At 43.4% G+C, this 14,163-nt stretch overlaps 1 protein-coding gene across 1 annotated transcript in view; it reads right to left on the bottom strand.

Annotated features, from left to right (window-relative positions):
- Nucleotides 1–6,046: 6,046 nt before the first annotated feature.
- HGH1 (HGH1 cochaperone) overlaps nt 6,047–14,163 on the bottom strand; it is a 219,453-nt gene continuing 211,336 nt past the window's right edge. The window contains exon 7 of the mRNA XM_088461833.1: nt 6,047–6,998. Within this exon, the coding sequence (XP_088317959.1) occupies nt 6,864–6,998 (135 nt within the window). The 3' untranslated portion in view covers nt 6,047–6,863. The remainder of the gene's footprint in view (nt 6,999–14,163) is intronic.

The raw sequence follows: 14,163 nt of genomic DNA, 5'->3' as shown, positions 1-14,163 counted from the left end.
TTAAGTGCAAAGGGTTTTTCCAGTTCTGTAATTCAGAAAATACTTAGGGAAAGGAAGCCTGCCCGCATCTATTACTGGGTTTGGCATTCTTTTGGTCAATGGTGTTCCCACAGAAAATATGATCCTAAGGTGTTTAGGATTTCCAGGGTAGTGGATTTCCTCCATGCATGTTTAGAAAGGGGTCTACGCCTGGCCACTTTGAGATTGCCTTATTACCAGATGTTAGAATTTTTTTTAAAGTTCTGTGAGTTCAGCCTCCTTTTGTCCCACCAGTAGCACAGTGGTATTTGTCTTTGGTTCTTAAGGGGCTACAAGCTCCCCCATTTGAACCTCTGGAGTCTGTAGATTTGAAATGGTTGACAGCAAAGACACTTTTTCTCCTCTCTATCTCTTCTGCTCTCAGAGTCTCTGATTGGCAGCGGTCTCGTCACTCCCCATTTTTTATTTTTCACCAGGATAGAGCTGTTCTCCGTACAAGGGAATTGTTGTTCTAGCTTTTCAGGCTTCAGATCTTTCTGTAGGTGAAGCCTCCCTGGATGTAGTTAGTGCTCTCTGTATCTATGTGGAGCGTACAAATTCTGTTAGAATATCAGATGCTGTTTTTATTTTATATAGTCTGCACAAACGAGGATGGCAGCTAATGATCAGACTCTGGGGAGATGGCTACGCAGTTCTAACTCTCAGGTTTACACACAGGCTGATCTCCCTGTCCCAAACACAGTGGGCCTGATTCAGAGCCGTTCGCAAGCGGCCGCTCGTTCGCTCCGAGCGATGTTCGCACATCTGCGCATGCGTCGTTATGTGCATGCGCCAACCAGTCAGTGCGGTCGGAAAACGTGTGTTCGCAAAATTGCGAGTGCCTGCTAATTTGAGTGACAGGATGAGGCGTTTGTGGGTGGTAACAGGTGAAGGTGCTTAAAAACGGGGAGTGGAGATCCGAACGCAGGTGTGCCAAACGGTCAAAACGGGCGTTTTAAGGGTGTGCATAATTAACAAAGCAGCGTCCTCGGCCATGTCACTTGGTTGTCTCTTAGCCTGAACTGTTCGCATGATTGTGGTAGGAAAATCCAACCACAAGCACTGCGAGCAGTTCAGACGCCTTTTGATGTATTCGATTAATCAAATAGCGGAGATGACGTAGGATGCGAGCGGCCATCTTTACAAAATAGCGAGCGCATGTTTAGTTCACTCGCTCAGACATAGAGGCGTCAACAGACCGCAAAGAGCGAGCGCTCAATTTAAATAGCTGGCCTCTTTTTCTGAACGAGCGAGCGCAAATAGCGTCCGGCTCTGAATCAGGCCCAGTGACAGCACATTCTACTCGGACTGTAGGGATATCGTGGGCATTTAGTCGTGGTGCCTCTGCTGAACAGTTGTGTAAGGCAGCCACGTGGTCTTCTGTCCACACTTTTCTTAGGTTCTACGCCTTTGACACTATTGCCTCTCTGGATACTTCCTTTGGGCGTCAAGTTTTCATTTCTGCTCAGGAGCGTCCCCCACCCTAGGGGTCCTGATTTAGGACATATCTGTGGCATCCTTGTGGATCCCTATGAACCCTGAAGAAAATTAGTTATGGTAGACTTACCTAGGGTCCACAGAGAACACACCCTGACACACCTGGCTGCATGGGTAATGGTTTATTTTGGTCATGCATTCCCTCATCCTGTGTGTGTTTCTGGTGTATGATTGCTCTTCCTTCTCCTGCCTTGAGGCTTGTTAACAAAACTGAAGGCCTATGCCTAGGGGTGGGGTATATATATGGGGGCAGACCCAAGGCATCCTGGGAGCTGAAAGCTTTAACTGTTTGTTGCCTGAATCTCTCCAACCACATTATCCCCATGCTATCTCTGTGGACCCTATGGACCTCAAAAGAAAATGAGTTATTAAGGTGAGTCTACCATAATGGAGCGTACACACGGTCAGATTTGTCAGACTTGTCAGATGAACGACTGAACGATTAAACGATTTGAACGATTTGACCAAAGTTTTGAACGATTTGAACGATTGAACGATTTTTGACTGCATTAAAATGAATGGAATCGTCCAAGTCTGACTGCAAACCCATCAGATGTCAGATATCGTTATCTGACAAACGGGAACGTGCATCGTTGATCGTCCGTCGTTCAGGCATGTCAGATATGAACGATTTTCCTTCAGATATGAACGACTGAACGATTTTTAAATCGTTATCGTTCATATCTGAAGGAAAAATCTGATCGTGTGTATGCACCATTACTCTAATTCTCTTCTTCAGGGTCCATAGGGATCCACAGGGATACCGTAGAGATTGATTTATTTACTGATGGAGCTATCTCACTATAATGCATGAAGAACAGCAATTAGTCAGAAATCAAATACAAAGTATAATATTGCATTGTACTTCTGCACACATAACATTCAAGTACAGAACAAATTGACAATAGTGCTCAACAAACCAGCTCCAACAGATCAGGAAAAAGCTAAATGTATAATCAGACCAGCTATAATGAGGTATACATGGAGATGGGAGCCCCTACTCTCTGGAGATGTACAGAGGCATATATTTAGCAAAATGACATCCCAGCGTTTCTCTATAGGTGTGAGAGGAATCACTCTGGGACAGGCTATCTGATGTTAGCCCCTCCCCCACCCCTAGGCAAGTTTGATAACAGGAAGAGCCTACCTCTCCCTCTAGTGTGGACCCCTGGGCCATTGTCATCACTGCAGCTAGCGGTGTCCTGTTCCTTTACCAACGCCGCCAGTCGTCTCCACACTGGTGGTGTAAAGCCGCAAGCATGCTGCTCCCTGCAAGTGTTTACCTGTTCCCGACCGGCTGCAGGCGTCGGGATCGGTGATGTGCTGTCTCTCCTTGAATCCCGCGGCGGAAGTCATCGACCCAGTCACGGGAGATGCCGACACCGGTGCTGGGGTTGTCGGAGCGGCAGTGACGGCGTCGTATAGGACACCCTTCACTGCCCGCTCTGCAAAAATATAAAATAGATTAACAATAACAGGGGGCCACTTAAAAGCAGCACCCACAAAATGATGCCAGCTCCTGCTTGGCACCAAACTAAAACTTGGTGGCTTGGGGCAGGATATAGTGGAGATGGAGCCTGGGGCTGCTGGGAAAAAAATAAGTAACTACAGTGCCTTGCAAAAGTATTCACCCCCTTGGCTTTTTACCTTTTTTGTTACATTAAAAAAAATAAAATTCAGATTACAACCTGTAATTTATTTATGTGATGGATAGTCTAATTTGGTGAAGTGAAATGAGAAAAAAAAAAAAAATATATATATATATATATATATATATATATATATATATAAAAAAAGAATCTTTACATATGCCAATTCTCAGAATTATATTTATAATCACCCCCTTTGCTATGAAGCCCCTGGTGCAACCAAGTACCTTCAGAAGTCACATACACTACCGTTCAAAAGTTTGGGGTCACCCAGACAATTTCGTGTTTTACATGAAAACTTTTATTTATCAAATGAGTTGCAAAATTAATAGAACATATAGTCAAGACATTGGCAAGGTTCGAAATAATGATTTTTATTTTAAATAATAAATTTGTCCTTCACACTTTGCTTTCGTCACATAATGCTCTTTTTGCAGCAATTACAGCATTGCAGACCTTTGGCATCTAGCTGTTAATTTGTTGGGGTAATCTGAAGAAATGTCACCCCACGCTTCCTGAAGCACCTCCCACAAGTTGGATTGGCTTGATGGGCACTTCTTGCGTACTATACGGTCAAGCTGCTCCCACAACAGCTCAATGGGGCCGAGATCTGGTGACTGCGCTGGTCACTCCATTACAGACAGAATACCGGCTGCCTGCTTCTTCCCTAAATAGTTATTGCATAATTTGGAGGTGTGCTTCGGGTCATTGTCCTGTTGGAGGAGGAAATTGGCTCCAATCAAGCGCTGTCCACAGGGTATGGCATGGCGTTGCAGAATGGAGCGATAGCCTTCCTTATTCACAATCCCTTTTACCATGTACAAATCTCCCACTTAACCAGCACCAAAGCAGCCCCAGACCATCACATTACCTCCACCATGCTTAGATGGCGTCAGGCACTCTTCCAGCATCTTCTCACTTGTTCTGCGTCTCACAAATGTTCTTCTGTGTGATCCAAACACCTCAAACTTCGAATTAGTCTGTCCATAACAATCTTTTCCTTTTATTGGCCACAGACATTGGACAGAGGAAGATTGGAAAAAAGTAATATGAGAAAAAAAACAGTCTCAGTTATGGCTTTTTCTCTGCCACTCTGCCTAGAAGGCCAGCATCCCGGAGTCGCCTCTTCACTGTAGGACGTTGACACTGGCGTTTTGCGGGTACCATTTAATGAAGCTGCCAATTGAAGACTTGTGAGGCGTCTATTTCTCAAATTAAAGACTCTGATGTATTTGTCTTCTTGCACTGTTGTGCATCGGGGCCTCCCACTTCTCTTTCTACTCTGGTTAGAGCCCATTTGTGCTGTTCTCTGAAGGGAGTAGTACACACCATTGTAGGAAATGTTCAGTTTCTTGGCAACTTCTCGCATTGAATAGCCTTCATTTCTAAGAACAAGAATAGACTGTCGAGTTTCACATGAAAGTTCTCTTTTTCTGGCCATTTGGAGAGTATAATCGAACCCTCAATTATGATGGTCCAGATACTCAACTAGCTCAAAGGACGGCCAATTTTATAGCTTCTCTAACGAGCAAACCAGTTTTCAGCTGTGCTAACATAATTGCACAAGGTTGTTCTAATCATCCATTAGTCTTCTAACGTGCTTAGCAAACACAATGTACTATTAGAACACTGGAGCGATGGTTGCTGGAAATGGGCCTTTAAAAACCTATGTAGATATTCCTTTATCCTAGCTGCAAACGTCTGGTTTTTAGTCATTTACCACATTAAATTAATCAGAAATACATTCTATACATTGTTAATGTTATCATCATTGAAAATAACAGTGTTTTTCTTTAAAAAATAAGGAAATTTCTAAGTGACCCCAAACTTTTGAACGGTAGTTTAATTAGTGAAATGAAGTCCACCTGTGTGAAATCTAAGTTTCACATGATCTGTCAGTAAAAACACACCTTTTCTGAAAGACCCCAGAGGCTGCAACAACACTAAGCAAGAGGCATCACACCATGAGGACCAAGGAGCTCTCCAAACACGTCAGGGACAAAGTTGTTGAGAAGTACAATTCTGGGTTGGGTTATAAAAAAAATATCCAAATCTTTGATGATTCCCCCGGAGCACCATCAAATCCATCATCATCAAATGGAAAGAACATGGTACCACAACAAACCTGCCAAGAGAGGGCCGCCCACCAAAACTCACAGACCGGGCAAGGAGGGCATTAATCAGAAAGGCAGCACAGAGACCAAAGGTAACCCTGAAGGAGCTGCAGAGTTCCACAGCAGAGACTGGTGTATCTGTGCCTGTGACCACAATAAGCCGTACACTCCATAGAGCTGGGCTTTATGGAAGAGTGGCCAGAAAAAAGCCATTACTTAGTGATAAAAATAAGAAGACACGATTTGAGTTTGCCAGAAGGCATGTGGGCGACTCCCCAAATGTATGGAGGAAGGTGCTCTGGTAAGATGAGACTAAAATGTAACTTTTCGGCCCCCAAGGAAAACGCTATGTCTGGCGCAAACACAACAATCCCATCACCCCAAGAACACCGTCCCCACAGTGACACATGGTGGTGGCAGCCTCATGCTGGGAAACTGATTTGAGTCGAGGGAAAGATGTATGGTGCTAAATACAGGGATATTCTTGAGCAAAACCTGTGTCAGTCTGCCTGTGATTTGAGACTGGGACGGAGGTTCACCTTCCAGCAGGACAATGACCCGAATCATACTTCTAAAGCAACACTCCAGTGGTGTAAGGGGAAACATTTAAATGTGTTGGAATGGCCTAGTCCAGTGTTGGCGAACCTTGACACTCCAGCTGTTGTGGAACTATATATCCCAGCATGCCCTGCCACAGTTTTAGCATGCCCTAATAGCAAAACTGTAGCAGTGCATGCTGGGTTATGTAGTTCCATAACAGCTGGAGTGTCAAGGTTAGCCAACACTGGCCTAGTCAAAGCCCAGATCTCAATCCAATTGAGAATCTGTGGTCAGACTTGAAGATTGCTGTTCACAAGCGGAGACCACCCAACATGAAGGAGCTGGAGCAGTTTTGCCTTGAGGAATGGGCAAAAATCCCAGGGGCAAGATGTGTCAAGCTCATAGGGACTTCTCCAAAGCGACTTGCAGCTGTAATTGCCGCAAAAGGTGGCTCGACAAAGTACTGACTTTAGGAGGGGGTGATGCACGCTGAAGTTTTCTGTTATGTTGTCCTAATTGTTATTTGATTCACAATATAAAAAACCACAAGCTCACAGTTGTAGGAATGTTCTGTGTGTGAAATGAAGCACACCTACACACAATCCATTGTAATTCCAGGTTGTGAGGCAACAAAACATGAAAAATGCAAAGGGGGTGAATACTTTTGCAAGGCACTGTATTTGGTGCCCAGACTCTCCTCTCCAGGCTATACCCAGAGTGATCTCTGTGCCCCCTAGTGGAGGAAGAATAATTATCAAATTTAGGTTTATATTTATATAGTATGCAAAGCCAAGAATTAAGAAACTACTTACAATTTTTGTTTACGGAATATGGTACATTTTGTCTTGTAGAAAAAATTTACTCTTTTTATTCTACAGTTTTCAAAAACATTTTTATAAAATATGACTGAATTCTCAGCTTAGGAACTGAAATGAGTGGAACTGTGGTTCATCACCCCAAACACACAGGTCATTCCTATGACACTGATATTACAGTTCTACATTTCAGCCAAATTCTGCAGCAGAAACGTTGACTCTCCGCTGTTTTACGAAGCATCATTTGGGTCTAAGGCTACTTCTTCCTCTTCATCTAGTAGCTTCAGTTTTTCCTCCACCTCAGGTGGAACAGTTACTTCTAGAAGGTTTTCCATGCCAGGTGCAGGCTCATCACCTATCAGAACCTAGGACACAGAAAAACCTCATTAGCTATGTGGCATTACACATTATGGAGCAGTGAAAACAAACATCCCAAGCTGTCACACACACAGAGAACATAGACATGCTGTATATCATGGTAACCAGAAGCTGTCACACACACAGAGAACATAGGCATGCTGTATATCATGGTAACCAGAAGCTGTCACACACACAGAGAACATAGGCATGCTGTATATCATGGTAACCAGAAGCTGTCACACACACAGAGAACATAGACATGCTGTATATCATTGTAACCAGAAGCTGTCACACACACAGAGAACATAGGCATGCTGTATATCATTGTAACCAGAAGCTGTCACACACACAGAGAACATAGGCATGCTGTATATCATGGTAACCAGAAGCTGTCACACACACAGAGAACATAGGCATGCTGTATATCATGGTAACCAGAAGCTGTCACACACACAGAGAACATAGACATGCTGTATATCATTGTAACCAGAAGCTGTCACACACACAGAGAACATAGACATGCTGTATATCATGGTAACCAGAAGCTGTCACACACACAGAGAACATAGGCATGCTGTATATCATGGTAACCAGAAGCTGTCACACACACAGAGAACATAGACATGCTGTATATCATGGTAACCAGAAGCTGCCACACACACAGAGAACATAGGCATGCTGTATATCATTGTAACCAGCAGAAGCTGCCTGTGCTATCTATACACTCACACACACACACACAGAGAACATAGGCATGCTGTATATCATTGTAACCAGCAGAAGCTGCCTGTACTATCTATTCCCATCACATGTACATACACACACACACACACACACACACACACACACACACACACACACACACACACACAGAGAACATAGGCATGCTGTATATCATTGTAACCAGCAGAAGCTGCCTGTGCTATCTATTCCCATCACATGTACATACACTCACACACACACACAGAGAACATAGGCATGCTGTATATCATGGTAACCAGAAGCTGCCTGTGCTATCTATTCACATCACATGTACATACACACACACACAGAGAACATAGGCATGCTGTATATCACTGTAACCAGCAGAAGCTGCCTGTGCTATCTATTCACATCACATGTACATACACACACACACAGAACATAGGCATGCTGTATATCATTGTAACCAGCAGAAGCTGCCTGTACTATCTATTCACATCACATGTACATACACACACACACAGAGAACATAGGCATGCTGTATATCATTGTAACCAGAAGCTGCCTGTGCTATCTATTCCCATCACATATACATACACTCACACACACACAGAGAACATAGGCATGCTGTATATCATGGTAACCAGAAGCTGCCTGTGCTATCTATTCACATCACATGTACATACACACACACACACACACACACACACACACACACACACACACACACACACACACACACACAGAACATAGGCATGCTGTATATCATTGTAACCAGCAGAAGCTGCCTGTGCTATCTATTCACATCACATGTACATACACTCACACACACACACACACACACACACACACACACACACACACACAGAACATAGGCATGCTGTATATCATTGTAACCAGCAGAAGCTGCCTGTGCTATCTATTCACATCACATGTACATACACACACACAAACACACAAACACAGAGAACATAGGCATGCTGTATATCATTGTAACCAGCAGAAGCTGCCTGTGCTATCTATTCACATCACATGTACATACACACACACACACACACACACACAGAGAACATAGGCATGCTGTATATCATTGTAACCAGCAGAAGCTGCCTGTGCTATCTATTCCCATCACATATACATACACTCACACACACACACACAGAGAACATAGGCATGCTGTATATCATGGTAACCAGAAGCTGCCTGTGCTATCTATTCACATCACATGAACATACACACACACACACACAGAGAACATAGGCATGCTGTATATCATTGTAACCAGCAGAAGCTGCCTGTACTATCTATTCACATCATATGTACATACACACACACAGAGAACATAGGCATGCTGTATATCATTGTAACCAGCAGAAGCTGCCTGTGCTATCTATTCACATCACATGTACATACACACACACACAGAGAACATAGACATGCTGTATATCATTGTAACCAGGAGAAGCTGCCTGTGCTATCTATTCACATCACATATACACACACACACACACACACACAGAACATAGGCATGCTGTATATCATTGTAACCAGGAGAAGCTGCCTGTGCTATCTATTCACATCACATGTACACACACTCACACACACAGAGAACATAGGCATGCTGTATATCACTGTAACCAGCAGGAGCTGCCTGTGCTATCTATTCACATCACATGTACATACACACACACACACACAGAACATAGGCATGCTGTATATCATTGTAACCAGGAGAAGCTGCCTGTGCTATCTATTCACATCACATGTACACACACACACAGAGAACATAGACATGCTGTATATCATTGTAACCAGGAGAAGCTGCCTGTGCTATCTATTCACATCACATGTACACACACACACAGAGAACATAGACATGCTGTATATCATTGTAACCAGGAGAAGCTGCCTGTGCTATCTATTCACATCACATGTACACACACACACAGAGAACATAGACATGCTGTATATCATTGTAACTAGGAGAAGCTGCCTGTGCTATCTATTCACATCACATGTACATACACTCACACTCACACACAGAGAACATAGGCATGCTGTATATCACTGTAACCAGCAGAAGCTGCCTGTGCTATCTATTCACATCACATGTACATACACACACAGTCACACACACACACACACACACACACACACACACACACACACACACACACACACACACACACACAGAGAACATAGGCATGCTGTATATCAGTGTAACCAGCAGAAGCTGCCTGTGCTATCTATTCACATCACATGTACATACATGTACATACACACACACACAGAGAACATAGGCATGCTGTATATCATTGTAACCAGCAGAAGCTGCCTGTGCTATCTATTCACATCACATGTACATACAGCATGCCTATGTTCTCTGTGTGTGTGTGAGTGTATGTACATGTGATGTGAATAGATAGCACAGGCAGCTTCTGCTGGTTACAATGATATACAGCATGCCTATGTTCTCTGTGTGTGTGTGAGTGTATGTACATGTGATGTGAATAGATAGCACAGGCAGCTTCTGTTGGTTACAATGATATACAGCATGCCTATGTTCTCTGTGTGTGTGTGTATGTACATGTGATGTGAATAGATAGCACAGGCAGCTTCTGTTGGTTACAATGATATACAGCATGCCTATGTTCTCTGTGTGTGTGTGTGAGTGTGTGTGAGTGTATGTACATGTGATATGAATAGATAGCACAGGCAGCTTCTGCTGGTTACAATGATATACAGCATGCCTATGTTCTCTGTGTGTGTGTGTGTGTGTGTGTGTGTGTGTGTGTGTGTGTGTGTGTGTGGAGTGTATGTACATGTGATGGGAATAGATAGCACAGGCAGCTTCTGCTGGTTAAAATGATATACAGCATGCCTATGTTCTGTGTGTGTGTATCTACATGTGATGTGAATAGATAGCACAGCCAGCTTCTGCTGGTTACACTGATATACAGCATGCCTATGTTCTCTGTGTGTGTGTGTGACTGTGTGTGTATGTACATGTGATGTGAATAGATAGCACAGGCAGCTTCTGCTGGTTACAATGATATACAGCATGCCTATGTTCTCTGTGTGTGTGTGTATGTACATGTATGTACATGTGATGTGAATAGATAGCACAGGCAGCTTCTGCTGGTTACACTGATATACAGCATGCCTATGTTCTCTGTGTGTGTGTGTGTGTGTGTGTGACTGTGTGTGTATGTACATGTGATGTGAATAGATAGCACAGGCAGCTTCTGCTGGTTACAGTGATATACAGCATGCCTATGTTCTCTGTGTGTGAGTGTATGTACATGTGATGTGAATAGATAGCACAGGCAGCTTCTCCTAGTTACAATGATATACAGCATGCCTATGTTCTCTGTGTGTGTGTGTGAGTGTATGTACATGTGATGTGAATAGATAGCACAGGCAGCTTCTCCTGGTTACAATGATATACAGCATGTCTATGTTCTCTGTGTGTGTGTGTACATGTGATGTGAATAGATAGCACAGGCAGCTTCTCCTGGTTACAATGATATACAGCATGCCTATGTTCTGTGTGTGTGTGTGTGTGTGTATGTACATGTGATGTGAATAGATAGCACAGGCAGCTCCTGCTGGTTACAATGATATACAGCATGCCTATGTTCTCTGTGTGTGTGTGAGTGTATATCATTGTAACCAGCAGAAGGTGCCTGTGCTATCTATTCACATCACATGTACATACACACACACACACACACACACACACACACACACACAGAACATAGGCATGCTGTATATCATTGTAACCAGCAGAAGGTGCCTGTGCTATCTATTCACATCACATGTACATACACACACACACACACAGAGAACATAGGCATGCTGTATATCATTGTAACCAACAGAAGCTGCCTGTGCTATCTATTCACATCACATGTACATACGCACACACACAGAGAACATAGGCATGCTGTATATCATTGTAACCAGCAGAAGCTGCCTGTGCTATCTATTCACATCACATGTACATACACACACACACAGAGAACATAGGCATGCTGTATATCATTGTAACCAGGACAAGGACACAGAACATAGGCATGCTGTATATCATTGTAACAAGCAGAAGCTGCCTGTTCTATCTATTCCCATCACATGTACATACACACACACACACACACACACAGAGAACATAGGCATGCTGTATATCATTGTAACCAACAGAAGCTGCCTGTGCTATCTATTCCCATCACATGTACATACACTCACACACACACACACACACACACACACAGAACATAGGCATGCTGTATATCATTGTAACCAGCAGAAGCTGCCTGTGCTATCTATTCACATCACATGTACATACACACACACACAGAGAACATAGGCATGCTGTATATCATTGTAACCAGGACAAGGACACAGAACATAGGCATGCTGTATATCATTGTAACAAGCAGAAGCTGCCTGTTCTATCTATTCCCATCACATGTACATACACTCACAGTCACACACACACACAGAGAACATAGGCATGCTGTATATCATTGTAACCAACAGAAGCTGCCTGTGCTATCTATTCCCATCACATGTACATACACACACACACACAGAGAACATAGGCATGCTGTATATCATTGTAACCAACAGAAGCTGCCTGTGCTATCTATTCCCATCACATGTACATACACTCACACACAGAACATAGGCATGCTGTATATCATTGTAACCAACAGAAGCTGCCTGTGCTATCTATTCACATCACATGTACATACACACTCACACACACACACACAGAGAACATAGGCATGCTGTATATGATTGTAACCAACAGAAGCTGCCTGTGCTATCTATTCACATCACATGTACATACACACTCACACACACAGAGAACATAGGCATGCTGTATATCACTGTAACCAGCAGAAGCTGCCTGTGCTATCTATTCACATCACATGTACACACACACACACACACACACACACACACACACACACACACACACACACAGAGAACATAGGCATGCTGTATATCATTGTAACCAGCAGAAGCTGCCTGTACTATCTATTCACATCACATGTACATACACACACACACAGAACATAGGCATGCTGTATATCATTGTAACCAGCAGAAGGTGCATGTGCTATCTATTCACATCACATGTACATACACACACACACACACACACAGAACATAGGCATGCTGTATATCATTGTAACCAGCAGAAGGTGCATGTGCTATCTATTCACATCACATGTACATACACACACACACACACACACACACACACACACACAGAGAACATAGGCATGCTGTATATCAGTGTAACCAGCAGAAGCTGCCTGTACTATCTATTCACATCACATGTACATACACACACACAGAGAGAACATAGGCATGCTGTATATCATTGTAACCAGTAGAAGCTGCCTGTACTATCTATTCACATCACATGTACATACACTCACAGTCACACACACACACACAGAGAACATAGGCATGCTGTATATCATTGTAACCAGCAGAAGCTGCCTGTGCTATCTATTCACATCACATGTACATACACACACACACACACACAGAACATAGGCATGCTGTATATCATTGTAACCAGCAAAAGGTGCCTGTGCTATCTATTCACATCACATGTACACACACACACACACACACACACACACACACACACACACACACACACACACACAGAACATAGGCATGCTGTATATCAGTGTAACCAGGAGAAGCTGCCTGTGCTATCTATTCACATCACATGTACATACACTCACACACACACAGAGAACATAGGCATGCTGTATATCATTGTAACCAGCAGAAGGTGCCTGTGCTATCTATTCACATCACATGTACATACACTCACACACACACACAGAGAACATAGGCATGCTGTATATCAGTGTAACCAGCAGAAGCTGCCTGTGCTATCTATTCACATCACATGTACATACACTCACACACACAGAGAACATAGGCTTGCTGTATATCATTGTAACCAGCAGAAGCTGCCTGTGCTATCTATTCACATCACATGTACATACACTCACACACACACACACACACACACACACACACACACACACACACACACACACACACACACACAGAGAACATAGGCATGCTGTATATCAGTGTAACCAGCAGAAGCTGCCTGTGCTATCTATTCACATCACATGTACATACACACACACACACACACACACAGAGAACATAGGCTTGCTGTATATCATTGTAACCAGCAGAAGCTGCCTGTGCTATCTATTCACATCACATGTACATACACTCACACACACACACACACACACACACACACACACACACACACACACACACACACACACACACACACACACACAGAACATAGGCATGCTGTATATCAGTGTAACCAGCAGAAGCTGCCTGTACTATCTATTCACATCACATGTACATACACACACACAGAGAACATAGGCATGCTGTATATCAGTGTAA

Source organism: Taudactylus pleione, unplaced genomic scaffold (genome assembly GCF_031769625.1).
Source record: "Taudactylus pleione unplaced genomic scaffold, aTauple2 ptg001108l, whole genome shotgun sequence".
Classification (NCBI taxonomy): Eukaryota; Metazoa; Chordata; class Amphibia; order Anura; family Myobatrachidae; genus Taudactylus; species Taudactylus pleione.
The sequence above is the reverse complement of the archived record's forward strand: the minus strand, read 5'-3'. Positions and strand labels throughout refer to the sequence as shown.